Source organism: Sceloporus occidentalis, unplaced genomic scaffold (assembly GCF_023333645.1).
Source record: "Sceloporus occidentalis isolate IW3139 unplaced genomic scaffold, rSceOcc1.0.p SCAF_442, whole genome shotgun sequence".
NCBI classification, from domain to species: Eukaryota; Metazoa; Chordata; class Lepidosauria; order Squamata; family Phrynosomatidae; genus Sceloporus; species Sceloporus occidentalis.
Genome location: NW_028317422.1, coordinates 74,057 through 88,233, shown reverse-complemented (window position 1 = coordinate 88,233; position 14,177 = coordinate 74,057). Strand labels below are relative to the sequence as shown.

General features: G+C 37.4%; 1 protein-coding gene across 1 annotated transcript; it reads left to right on the top strand.

The window, feature by feature from the left end:
- The first annotated feature begins 1,737 nt into the window (after positions 1-1,737).
- On the top strand, positions 1,738-13,131 carry LOC149271944 (taste receptor type 1 member 3-like). The gene is made up of 8 exons (XM_089506954.1): positions 1,738-1,805; positions 3,339-3,690; positions 4,467-5,279; positions 5,821-6,015; positions 6,973-7,093; positions 8,162-8,253; positions 9,525-9,665; positions 13,090-13,131. The coding sequence occupies exons 1-8, from the start codon at positions 1,738-1,740 to the stop codon at positions 13,129-13,131; spliced, it is 1,824 nt and encodes a 607-aa protein (XP_089363080.1).
- The last annotated feature ends 1,046 nt before the right edge of the window (positions 13,132-14,177 follow it).

The window sequence follows — 14,177 nt, the reverse complement described above, 5'->3', positions numbered from 1 at the left end:
GTTGTTGCATTGGGCTCTTTGGGTTTGCGTATGAAAAGCAGGTTCTTTCATAGAATTCAAAGCAATGGGATAAACATTCTATATAGCGCATCACTAAACGGCTTGAAACCCCCAAGGACATCTTTTGAAACAATTTGGTCTGAGAAATATACTTTGTTGTTCATACATTTTAAAGGTGCACTATTTTTAATGATCACATGAGATGGATCTGAACATTTCTCTCTCTACTCTCTTACAGATAACTATGAATGTTATCCTTGCCCATCAGGTCAATGGTCTAACACAAGAAGCACAGACTGCAGTGACCCAACTTACTTATACCTGAAATGGACCGATATCTCAGTCATAGTCCTTCTTTTGCTAACTTGCATCCTCCTCTTCCTTGTCCTTGGAACTCTCATTCTCTTTGTAAAGAACAGAAACATTGCCATTGTACAGGCGTCCGGGGGCAACATGAGTTTGTTTGCCCTCGTCTCTTTGCTGGCAGTTGGTACCAGCATGTTCTTTTTCATTGGAAAACCCACTCTTACGATGTGCCAAGTCCAACAGCCATTACTTTCGATAGGTTTTACCTGTTGCCTCTCTACTTTTTCCGTAAAGGCCCTTCAAGTGATGTTGGTCACGGACTTTAAAGGCGTACCCTCAAAGTATATTCAATTTCTTAAAACGCAAGGTACATGGGCATCTGTCATCTTTAGCATTCTCCTTCAGTGCTTATTTTGTATGTGGCATATCCAGAGCAACCAACATCTGACTCCAGATGAACAGGTCACCTTCCTTTCTAAATATCTCAAGTGTGAGATATCTAACGTTCTTAGCTTTTCCTTGATGTTTGGATACAATGGGATTCTTGCGCTTATGTCTTTCATGTTGAACTGCGTAGCTCAAGCACCGCCTGGGCAATACAATTTGGCAAGAGACATTACATTTTCCATGCTGGCATACCTGCTTATATGGATTGTCTTTGTCCCGGGCTACGCAGAACTTACCGATGGCAATCAACCCTTGTTGCAGATGATAGTCACACTTGTCAGCTCCTTTGGCATAATGCTGGGTTATTTCTTTCCTAAATGTTACATTCTTCTGGTAAAACCAGAAATGGGAACTGAAGAATATTTTAAAATATATAATAATTAGTTGCTCTTGAACCATTATTACTTGTTTTTGTGTAAAAATAAAACAAAGATGGGTCCAACATTTTATGTAACCTTTGTGTCCAACCTATGATCACTTCATTTAATAGTCCCAAATAAAGAACCCAAATGTATAGCAGCATAATAGTAACTCAATAACAGTAGAATGGCTAGACATGGTATTTAAAATGTATTCATCCCGTCATAGGGTGTACTTTGTCAGGACACACCAGGGATAACACGTATGGCATGGATACACTCATTAAATGATTTGTGTCATTGTATTTATATTGCGCACATCCACAATTTAATCTTTATTGAGAATGTTTTATTAGTCTTTTTAATCTATTCACTGAGTTTTTTCTGGGTGTATTTGAGTATCAAACGCCGTCTCCTAGCGGGTGCTCCAACCTCGTCGTACCTTCTGCTCTGCGATGCACACCTTGGCACAGACCTTTCCACGAGTGTCTCCTCCTTCGTTGGTCTGTGTGCTGCCTTGCAACGGGGTTTGGGATACAAGGTCGTATCCTGATGCTCTGCAACATCAAGTGAAGTGTAGAACTAGAAAGAATAAATACTGTGAATGCACAGACCTCCAGCGGACATGTACTGCGCCCTTGGATCTGGCAGCGATTTAAGGAGACCCAAGGGTCAGTTGCTTTGGGTCCTAAGGTAAACCCAAGCCCATGTGGAGCAAAAAGAAGCAGCTGCCCTTTTTTCTCCACATGAAAGATTTCCCTGTTGGCAAGGGAAGGCACTCATAGGAAATCTCTCATTGTCCTGATTTCTATTCATTTTGGCAAGTTCATTCAACTTGTGTTTATTATTTTATATTGCTTTCTTTTTTTAACGTTGCCTCCCAACCTATGGTTCTTGCACCACTGAGAGGGCTATGGACCAAATCCTGGTGGTCTTTGAACAGCCCCCCTCATATTTTCTTGGGATGTGGCTTCTGTGGGGACATTTCCTTTTAAACAATTATTCAATAATCACAACGAGCCCCACCAAAAGCTTAATTCAATCTGACTCTTGAGCCCTATAGAGAGTAGACTTTGCCGCGGAGCACATGCTTTGCACATATAATTAGTATTACACAGCTGGGAAGCACCGTACACAAATCCTCCAGTGTAAATAGACACTGATTTTCATGTTCTCTTTAATCAAACAATGTCCCCATTCCCCATTTACAGTGGCAAAATTCAATGGATGCTCTTGTGTCCTTACAGGATATGTCTCACCTTCCTACATTTACTGCTGTTTTATTTGCCAATTATTATACAATATGGGCACTAGCAGGTAGCCATGACGTTGCCAACTCTACATTCTTTCACACACCAGGGGTCTACAGATTGGGTGGGTTATTTTCCATTCATAACCATGCTGATCTTCAAGACAAGAGTCGAAAAAACGATAACATTGTGTGTACGGGGTAAGTTTTACTCTTTAAAAAAAAAAAAAAAATCTTGCTAGAGGATCTATAACTGTTCTGTAAGTTGTATTAGTCTGTCTAGTTTCTGAATATAATGATAATATGTTACATGCTATTGAAACATGCTTTATCGTTTCAGTATATTATCGGGGTTTTCAAGGCATATAATCAGATGTAACATTTAACTGGTTTAGAGGAAAATGAATTGCTCTAAGCAACACCAAAACACATTAGAACAAAATTGAGATATTAGAATTGCTTCGGAATTCTGTGTTATTTGTGACAGCTAATAAGACTACAAAATTATACAAAACGCTCCAGACTGCAGAATAAAAAAAGGAAAGTTAGGTTTTTATTACATTTAAATTAATGTTGCCTGTTTATTTCTCAATTATCTTTTGTCTTCTCTAATCTCTTTCCTTGTCTTGAATCATCCAAATAATTTTCTGATACCTTTTTAGATAATTAACCTCTAAAGGGTAAAATATAGGGTTACTTTAGCATTCAAGACTTCGGAGGTCCCTTCTTCAGATGTAAGCAAATGAAAGAAGGACCTCTGAGGACGTGAAAGTATATTGGACTCATCATCTTATTCTACAATCATTGTTTCTATAAAATATTTCACCAAATTCCATAGATTTAAAATGATTGCACTCTTACCATTTTCGCCGGGTGACTACTTTGTTTTCCCCTTATATAAAGGATATTCCTGGGGCTCGTTATCTGGGCATTTTGCATAAGGTGTTGTTTATTTTTTTGCTGAAATATGTTTTCAGTGTAAGGTTTGTCACATTTTATATCATCTCCAAATGCGTCCTTTGCTCCAGCCTCAATCTGCAAGAATTGACTGGTGCCCTTGCTATGAAATTTGCTGTAGAAGAAATCAACAACTCCAGCGTTCTCCTGCCATGCACAAGACTTGGATATGAGATATATGATAGTTGTGGGACTTCAAAAGTGGTTCTACGAGGAGCCGTAAAGTTTCTGAGCGAAGGGAACAGCTCTGAGCTTCATGTCCTTTGCAACTACACCAGTTACAAGACAAGGGCAACAGCTGTCATTGGCCCGTCAACCTCAGAACTGGTCAACCCTACTGGAAAGCTCTTAAGCTTCTTCCATCTACCCCAGGTATGAACAATGGGAAGAACTGAATTATGGGAAAACACATGAAAAAGATATCTTTGGTTCAAAGATCTGGTTAATTTTTGTGATGTGCCCTTTTGAGCGTAGACAAAAAAATTGTCATTGTCTACAAGACAGGTTTCCCTTTATTTAGGGTTCTCTAAGGTTCAACAAGAGGCGGAATGTGAGAAGCGTAATTTACCCATACCATTTATAATATTTTATAAATTGCGCTGTACAATTTTAAAATGTGCTTAATTAGGTGATATATCCTGGCCTCGACAGCCTAAGCCATGGCCTAGGGTGCAGACTTTGGGGGGTGAAAGACCCTCCGCAGCAAAACCAGGGGCCAATGCCCTATTGCTCTATTGGGCATATAGGCTCCCTGTAAAATGCTGACATGACCTTCATAGCATGCGGTATGTGTCCTTGAGAGATGCAGTGTAGAGATATGACATCATATGACATCATATACCAAGGCTCAACAGAGAGGACAGAAATGATAAGGTTATTGCAGCCCCCAGCCCAAGTACACCACTGGCCCTAAACTACAAAGCGATTTGTTAAAATCACCTGAACAGCTGAATTTACCATTATGGCTATTGCTGTGAAATTCCCCAAATCTTTGCAGAAATGATTATTTAAATCATTATTTAAGTGAATTTATTATTCATGCGACACAGAAGCAGGAACTGGTAGGTAATTAACATAGAAACATAAAAAATAACTTAATGGTCTCTCTGTTGTATTTGCCATTTCCATGGCAACTATTTTTTTTTCAGATTAGCTTTGAAGCTTCTGATGAAAACTTTAGCGACAAGGCAAAATTCCGATCCTTTTTACGAACTGTCCCTAGTGATACTACTCTGGCACACGGAATCATTCGCTTGTTGAAGGAATTTCAGTGGAATTGGGTAGCTGTTGTCGGAAGCAGTGATAAATACGGAGAGCAAGGAATTTTACAATTTGCAAACCAAGCTTCTCAAAATGGTATCTGCATTGCCTACCAAGGTTATATTCCCGAGAACCCGAACAATTCTGCCTTCAATGGGTCACTGCAAGAAATAATTCTAGAAATCAAAAAGAGTAACGTGAATGTGACTATTCTGATCACTTCTATATACGAAACGCAGCTTTTTCTGTCATCCGTAATAAAATCTAAATTGAAAATGGTTTGGGTTGCAAGCCCCAGTTGGTCTCTTTCCCAAACCATTCAGCAATTGCCTGGTATTCACGATATCGGCACCATCATTGGTTTTGCTGTAAGGAGTAAAATGTTGCAGGGATTTGAGGACTATGTTCGGAATATATTATCTTTGATTCAGGAGGAGAGGGACGTTCTTCAGAAGTCTCCTACACCAAGCGAAGACATTGTCCAAAAATATTTCTATCAGATCCAGGATTTGCAGACACGATGTAACGAGTGCAGTCTTCTGTCTCCAACGAATATCACAAAGATATTGGACCCGATTGGTCAAAATCTAGCGTACAGAGTGTATTTAGCTGTATATTGTATCGGCCAAGCTCTACACCATCTTATACATGGCCCAGACATGAATTGCTCTGATGATGCATCCAACCTACTTCCTTGGCAAGTAAGTATGCTCTATCTTTTTCTGAAGCCAGGGGCTAATATTGGCTTCTCCTACCTCACTAAGACTCAGGTACTCAATAGACAGAGGGGTCTCTTCCATGAAATGAATGTTTGCAAGAGAGTTTGCTGGAGATCTGCAATTTCAGCTTACTGACTGCATTATGCTTTATGAAAGGCCAACAGGAGTAAGCGTCTTCTGTCCCCACATGTTAAGTAGTCAATATGGGGAGATGTCTTGAAAGCCCCGTAACCAGACCTGGACTGGCAATCTGGGAAAATGTCTGGTGCAGCAGCAGAAGGCATCTGTCATGTGAGAATAAAAATGTAACTTGCAAGAAAGCATAACCAGCCAGTGGCCGCAGGTATGTTATTTGGTGGCCACTGGCCTTAAAGTGCCAAGGTCCATATATACATATCCAAGAACATAATGCAAATGAATAGATTTACTTGGCACAGTAATTTCTCTCTGTAGAACTGTGAATAATGTGATGACCACAGATCAGTAACGGTATTCACTATGTACCCGGCTTGTGCTGTTTTAGCTTCTGGATGAAATAAAGAGTCAGAGCTTCAGGCTGAACGACGATACCTTTAACTTCGACTCCAATGGAAATCTAAACATTGGTTATGACATCGTGACCTGGAGAAATTATGGAAAAAGGATGTTTGTCACGGTGGGAGATTTCCAGAAGAAACTGACCCTAAGGAGACTGATGATTGACTGGTATACTACCAAGGTAATGAAAAAAAAAGGTTTGCTCCTTTTGTTCCATTCATGGATATTAAATGATCAATTATTTTGTATAATATGGATAATATAATAAGGTTGAGTATAAAAAAACCATATATATCCATTTATATCAATCTACATATTTAGTTGTTAATCCAGGTTTAAAGAAATTGTCAGCCAAAACACTCTCTGTCTCTCTCTCTCGCTATATGTATATATTCATACATACATGATTATATTTCTAAACTGCAAAATCTAGTATTCTTAAAAGCCGACAGAGAGATTATTTAATAATAGTATTTAGTTACATTTTCATGATCCCCACTAGATGGTACTATGCTGTCAGTAGTAGTATTTTGGAAAGGTATATATGGATTGATTCTGAAACTCAGGTAGAGTCTTGAGTCACAGGTGACACATTGTATTCGATCAACACAGAGAAAGTGGGATCTCGGAAGACACTAAGCTTCAGAAAGCTCATGAGACTATATCTTCTAGCATAAAGTTAATTCCTAGCCGTTTCTTTCAGTACGCATGTTTAGAAAAATGCATACAAACTGGGCTGCTGACAAAGTGAAATAGAATTAAAAAATAATGTTCTGAGTTTCTTCCGATTCTGACATATTTTTAGACCAAGTTTTGAGAATATCTTAATGAAATGCAACCAGAATGCCAACTAATTTAATTCATTTTGCCGTATTCCGAATACCCAATTTTTTATGTAACCTATTTTATTTTGAAACATCTGAAAATGACTCACCATTTATATGGGTTCCTCAGACTTCAAGTTAAGAGTTTCATAGTAAATATTTATTAAGGGTTTTGAGCCTTGGGTACCTTAAGCATAGAATAAAAAGGGAATCTATGGGATCATCTGTTTATCAGATTAAATATATACACATATCTCTGTCACATTTTTCTTCTTTTAAATCTTTATTTAGAATATAAATGTTTCCATTTATAGATCCCACAGTCAACCTGCTCCAGAGAGTGTGCCCGGGGTCAGATCAAGATAACTAAAGGTTTCCATAGCTGTTGCTTTGACTGTATGACCTGTCCAGAAGGAACCTTTGTGAACTCCTCAGGTAAGCCTTTGAAAGGGTCGCTTAAATTAACAAAAGTAATTCATACTTTAATAACCATTTGTAGGGACTTATTCAGACTTTGCCCATATCTAATGCCATTTTTGGTGTATTATGGAGGGATAAGAAGCTGCATGTCCTAGACCCTGACTTCAATCTAAAACACAGCATGGCCAACCTGAATTGTATTTTATTTTAATTGTATGGACCTGTACAGAATACAGGGGATGGGGCAGCCTTCTGTAGTAGATATTAGAAGATGTTCTATTGTCCTTCCTTTAATAAGAAGGTCACCTTCTTAAGTCTCTCACTAAAGCCTAGTTGGTTTAATTTGAACCACAGAAGATCATACAAATTCTAACTGTATGAATTAGAGGGTGTATGCTTTATTTTAATGAAAATGATGGCCACTAACCAGTTTGTTTCACACAGAATGTTCCTCTTGCCCTGTTGGTGAATGGTCTAAACCTGGAAGCAAAACTTGCCAGCCTCCAACCTTCTACTACCTTACATGGGGGGACAGCTATGTTATTGCCATTTTAATAGCAATGGTAGTTGTTATGCTTCTCATTTTCGCAGTGATAGTCCTGCTAATCAAGCATCTGCACACTCCAGTGGTCTCAGCATCTGGACACTTGATGTCCATCATTGCCCTGCTTGGTCTGATCTGTATGTGTCTTTCTGTATTTTTCTATATCGGTGAACCTACACACTGGATGTGTCTCCTGCAGCAACCTTTCCTGTCCATGAGTTTTACTATCCTCCTAGGACCAATATTGGTGAAATCCATTAAACTGGTGTTTCTCTCTCCTCCAAGCAGAACGTACCTGCACTGGCTCCTTAATCAGGGTAGATGGACAATCATATTATCCTCTTTCCTGGGACAGGTGCTGTTTTGTGCCATGTATATAAAGGCTTCACAATCTTTTGCGATGAAGGTGGCTGCTATGGATGTAGACTCTTTAGATATCTACCTCAGCTGCAAATACGAGCCTTTACTCCAGTTTGGGCTAATGTTTGCCTACAATGGTTTGCTGGTCTTATTATCTTTCATCTGCTCATTTATGGCAGAAACACCAATAAACAGATACAACTCTGCCAGAGATATCACATTTGCCATGCTGGCTTTGATTCTGGCATGGATTATCTTCATACCTACATATGTAAGCACAGCCGCTGCCTATAAATCTCTTATCCAAATCATTTTTATTTTAAGCAGCTGTTTAGGAATTCTGGCAACTCTTTTCTTCCCTAAATGCTACATTGTCATCTTCAAAAAGGAACTGAACTGCAATGAGTATTTTGGGATCTGCGTCGAAGGCAACCAATCGGAAAAGGAGATGTAGTAGAGACATATTCTTTTCACATTTTTGATCATTAATTAAACCATTAATTAAATACACATGTTGTATATAGAAACAGACCAGTGGATTATTGCTGTTACCTAGAGCCTAGCGTGGCTCATTGATAACTATTGTGTTCCCCGCTCCATCCGGTATGTGTCACACCTTATACTTTCTTTAATATTATTTAATTTCATTTAACTTTTTTAAAGGTATATAATTCTGCTTTTGAGATATGGCTGTACTAGTCACTCTTACCAGTAATGCACAGTGGATCAGGGGGGAAACACAGTTTCTAAAATCATCCCTTTTTTTGGTTTCAGAATATTATTAATCTTCATTTTATTTCATAATGAAGTCTTGTGATAAAGAGAATTATAGCAATGCATTTTTTTTTATTCTTACAAATAATAAAGCCAAATCGCAGCTTCTAGTTCCCGTTTAACTTCAACAGGTCAGTCGTATGAGGTTTACACTGGTTACATCAGAAATAGTAGCGAACAACAAATTAGTGATATATTGTGACAAAATTATGATCACTTGTATTGTCAACATCATTTCCCAAAAATAAAATGAAAAAATAAATAAAAATATAAGAGGTAGGATTATTTTTTACATTATATCATATATACAATTCTACTTAATGTCCTTAAAATTTGACAATGGTAGCACTGCTACTTTGTGGTGTGAGCTCTATGGGTTTAATTTGATGTCTCCACCGCACATACAAGAGGCTTCTCAATTTATTTCTTAGTTTACTGTGGCCTATGAGCAGAACCATGGGGCTAAATCCCATGAATATATATGCACCAAAATTTGCTACGGTCAGCAGAAAAGCAGTAGACGGAGAACCTTTGGTGAAGTTGTAACAGTTGACGGCAATGACATTGGCTCCCCAGCAAGTGACAAATAGAATTACAAGTATTGTGATAACAAGGGCTGCTTTGCGTTCGGAGGCGACTCGGTTAAGTGTCTTCTGTGCCGCTATGGCCTTGGAGTGCTGATTGAGCGTATATAGTGTACTCATATTTGTACTGACCATAAGAATGACAGGGATACACTCATGAATAACCAATGTTGCTGTAACATAGAGCAAGTTTGTTGCAGGACTTGGAAAGTTCCATATGCAGCCCAAAGTTGGCCTGGTGGTGGTGCCTATTAGCTGCACCGAGAATGTCACATTGGAATCACCCCGTTCTGTGTACAGAAAAGCAGGTATGAAGAACAAGCACGTAAACAACCAAAGCAGAGCAAGGGCTTTGATGGTGTCCCAGAAGACATGATTCCTGATTTTTACAAGGTGATGCTTTATGCTGATGTAATGGAAGACGCTCATTGAAAATGTTCCCCAGACACTCATGGATCTGAGGAGGGTCCATATATACATGAAAACTTTGCACCAAAATGTGGAAAATAGGAGATCAAAGCCAATCTGAAAAGAGACGACCAAAACGTTCCTGAAGATGGAAATCAGGAGGTTGATTAAAGTCAGGTGTGCAAGTATCATATCGGAAGCTGGAAGGGTCTTGTTCTCGACAGAGTTGCTGATCACAGTGAGAAGAACTAATATATTACCCACTATCCCAAACACCACCAAGAGAATGTAAAATATAATTTGTATAGATATTTCAGGCATTGCAGTCTGCCGCTTCTCCAAGTTGGTCCTTACTGTAGTCTTGAAAAGTTAATATATGAAAATCTGTGAGATTTAACAATAAAATATCTGAATGAATTAGGCGTTACATAGACATGTTTCTTACCGCAGTTACTTCCTTAGGGAAGGCTATTTATTCAATAATATATTTTTACAATCATCCCAGTATTCGGCAGATAGGTGTTAGTGTTTTTGTTTTAGAACATAACTATATTTCACACTGTTAACCTTATTATACATTATTAGCTGCAAAAATCAAACATTAAAAAGTACTCATACCACTGCTTATGCCATATTGTCTGTAATGAGCTTCTGTTGTGGCAATAAATTGCTAAGTGCTGCTTAAATTGTTGGGGCTATATAAATAAAAGATAATAATAATAATAAATAGGGATGTTTATATATATATATATATATATATATATATATATATATCGTGTTATTCAGGGTTGCACAGGTATAATTTTCCTAAAGGAAAAGTTTGGTTCTAAACAAATTAACAAAACAAACTTAAAGAAAATAGAAAACGGTTGTAAGAAAATACGGTCTGGATTTTATTTGCTCACATTGTGGATCAATTGTGGTAACATAAAAAAGTTTAGTCTATTCAGCCCACTTTAGTATCATGGAACAAATTCACTTTGACAGCATGTATGTAGATATGGCTTCTAGAAAACTATAATCTTGAGAAATATCAGAAGACTTTGGCTACATAACTTTTAAATAAATCCATCTTCATTAGTTTTTGAAATGTTATCTTTTCCATGTGAGAGGTAGAGATTTTTAGCCAAGAACTGCTCACATTAGTCTACCCATTTTTACTGCTGTAAAGTATCAGGTCTTAATCAGTCCTTGGTCTCGTCTTAGATTCAGGAGAAATATGCCTGTCCCACATTATTATTCCAATTATATACAACCCTTTAAGAAAAAAAAAATGACAGTTAAATATATCTCATGATAGGTGCTATTATTAATCTCCCATTTGATTTAGTAAATTATTTCACTTTCACGATAACCAAAAATGTTTAAAAAACTCAAAAAATTTACATTTTCATAAACTGTACATCCCACGATCTGGTGCTCAGTAAAACTAGAAGTCTAGATGTAGTTATTGACTTCAGAATAGCAGATACAATGTTAGAGTTTCTCTAAATGCCACATACCTGAGACTTTATTCGATGTTCTCTCTCCAGCCTGCGATATCTAAGACTCTCGACACCCACTATGAGCATCTTCATGTTCATGTAAGGAGCAGAAATTGTGCTGATAAATCTCTTTCCAGCCCATTCGCCCAGAGCATTGGATGCTAAGCAACTACAGAAATGTTTCTTGAGTTGTCTAATCCTGTGACCACTGAGAATTTGAATCCCCTTTTTCTTTGTAATTAAATATGAGGCACATACCTTCCTACCGTATGTCAGTGCGATAGAAATGTGTTACTACGCAGAAAACTATACAACACAGGTTTTTTTGCTTTAAAAACATTATTATTTTACAAAAACTATAGTTAAAAGGGCAATTTTGACATAAGGACACCTTGATAATAAGCAGAGCAGTCAAAATTTATACTCTATTGGTGATAACAACAAGCTTACCAACAGCCCAATATTTGCAAAACAACCAAAGCTCAGATTATTGGTAGTAGTTATTACAATAGGTAATTCATTGCCTTTGACCACTCTTTGTAGAAGCAGAACAACATAAAGTGTTGGTTCAATCCCTTGAAATAATGCTATTGATATAATCTGTTGTTCTAGTGCATGTGGGTAAAGGTTCTTGCTTTTCCAGAAACAGTAATTTATGGATTGTAGATGTGGCATAACCTCCAGTTTTGTTCCATACATCCCCTTCTCTCTCTCTTAACACGCTATGGGGAGTAAAGCTAAAACCCCTACACAGGTGTGAAATCTACAGTGTGGAACAGTCAAATTGAACGTATTACAAAAATCTAAAAATAAATTAAAAATTATCAGATGACCACATTTTGGACTTCTTCATCAATCTCCCATGTACAAGGTCTGATGCATCATGGGGAGAAGACAACTGGGTTAAGGGGATATTTTTTTATGAGCTTCATATGCAAACCATGGCCTGTTATCCTGAAAACAGTGGCTTTACACACACATTATATCAGTAATTTAAGTGATTGTGTCCATCTATCTATCTATCTATGTATCACTCTTTATTTTAAAATGTATTGATTGATTTATTGGTATCAGGTTGTGGATTGAACTTTCCCTATATTTTGTCAACTATGGGAAAAGAAAAACTGTACAGACATAAACACATACACACGCAAACACACATACTAACACTCAGTCTACCATTTGTATTTTAAGTAAATCTGACAATGTAATTTGAATGGCTTTTACATAATATGCAGATAAAATGAGATAAATGAACAGCGTTATTGCACACATTAAGTTAAGTGAAAGATTTGCAAGGTTCTAGCTATTGCTAGGACACGTATTCATCTATCATGAACTACATTCAGATGAATGCCTACTGCATTGAATTAATAGAGTTTTATGCATCTATTGAAATATATTTACATATAATTGAGATGTTTAGTAAACACGGGCAAATGTATTAGGACTGCAATATCTTATGTCCCTTATGACAGGAGCTCGCTGTCTCTCCGGTAATAAACAGAAGATTTGCGTCAAGAGGCAGATTGTTGCTTGAACCTAGCATTCGTTAATCTCTCAGTGACTCATTATTACCGGGAAAACCACATGAGAATTGTACAGTTGTTTAATTACGCATCATCCTATACCTGATCACGCAAACATGACGGAAACAGATTCGTAGGTCAAAGCTAAATCCACCATGAGAGGTGCAACAAGAATGGTTTTAGCTATAGCCGAGGCCAAATTCACAAGAGGCGCAATTCACGCAACGCGATTTACAAATAGGCCCGTGGGTCTTTGTCCCCAGGGACACTCTTCCTTGTGGCCTCGAGTATGTAAAAGCCCAAATAACTATTGTCCCCTTCCTTCCAGGTCTTGGATGGCCAATACAACACTGACAATGCTATTCTCTGAGCTCCAAATCTGGGTGATTCATCGAGAAACCCGACAGGTAGAGCAATCGTCCCCTTGATTGCTCTTATTTAAGATTATGGGCTACTAAGAGGAACAGTTGGTGTGTTAACATTGAATTTTTGACATTTTATATTGTTTTGTGGAGGTAATATTTTGAAGATGTTAATGACACTAAAATTACCCTACCTAGGCTTAGTACTAAAGAAAACTCTGACCTTTACCCATCTGTACTAAAACCACTGTCCTGGGGGCTTACTGCACCTCAGAGGTCATTTCATTTCATTACTGCTGTTGGTCTACAAGTATAAGTTCCATCGACAGCAAGGAAATAAAACAACTTTTTATTAAAATTACAATTCTTTAGTACTATTAACTAATTTACATCCAGGAAATATCTCAAATCAGCTATGTATTTTAGAAGATTCTGCTTATTCAGTAAAAAAAAATACCAAGTTCATGGGAGAACAAATTTGGTTATACTTGTTGACAACAAACTGAATTACTTCTGATGCAAGGTGCTACATTTAAATCAATTGGTATAACCTTCCATTATGTTCAATTGAACATTCTAGTATTTTTTCCAAATTTATCATTTTAGTACTGCTCTACTTTTATACTCGACTAGACTTCTTGCTTTAAATTAAGTATATAAAATAGACAAAATGTTTGCCCTCAACCCTACCCTTTTAACAGTTTCACAGTTCATTCATACAGAGATTAATATTTCATTGCTGGGGCATATGGTCTGAGCCCTGCAGATGGCTTATCAATGACTAAAAGGTTTTAAGTGAAGGTAATTTACAAAGATCCTTTGCACCTGTTGATCTGTTGTATCAATGATACATTTTGGTGTTTAAGGTCACCCCCTTGTAATATAAAGTTTGGAATAAAAAAAACCCACTGAATCCTTGGAATGTAACACAGCGAACTCATTACTTTTGTTAAGATATGATAATAAAAGCAGAATTAAGATATTCTTCATGCTTTTTCTAGTTAACATAAAAATGACATAGCAATAGCCAAAATCTTGTAAGGAGAGGGATAAA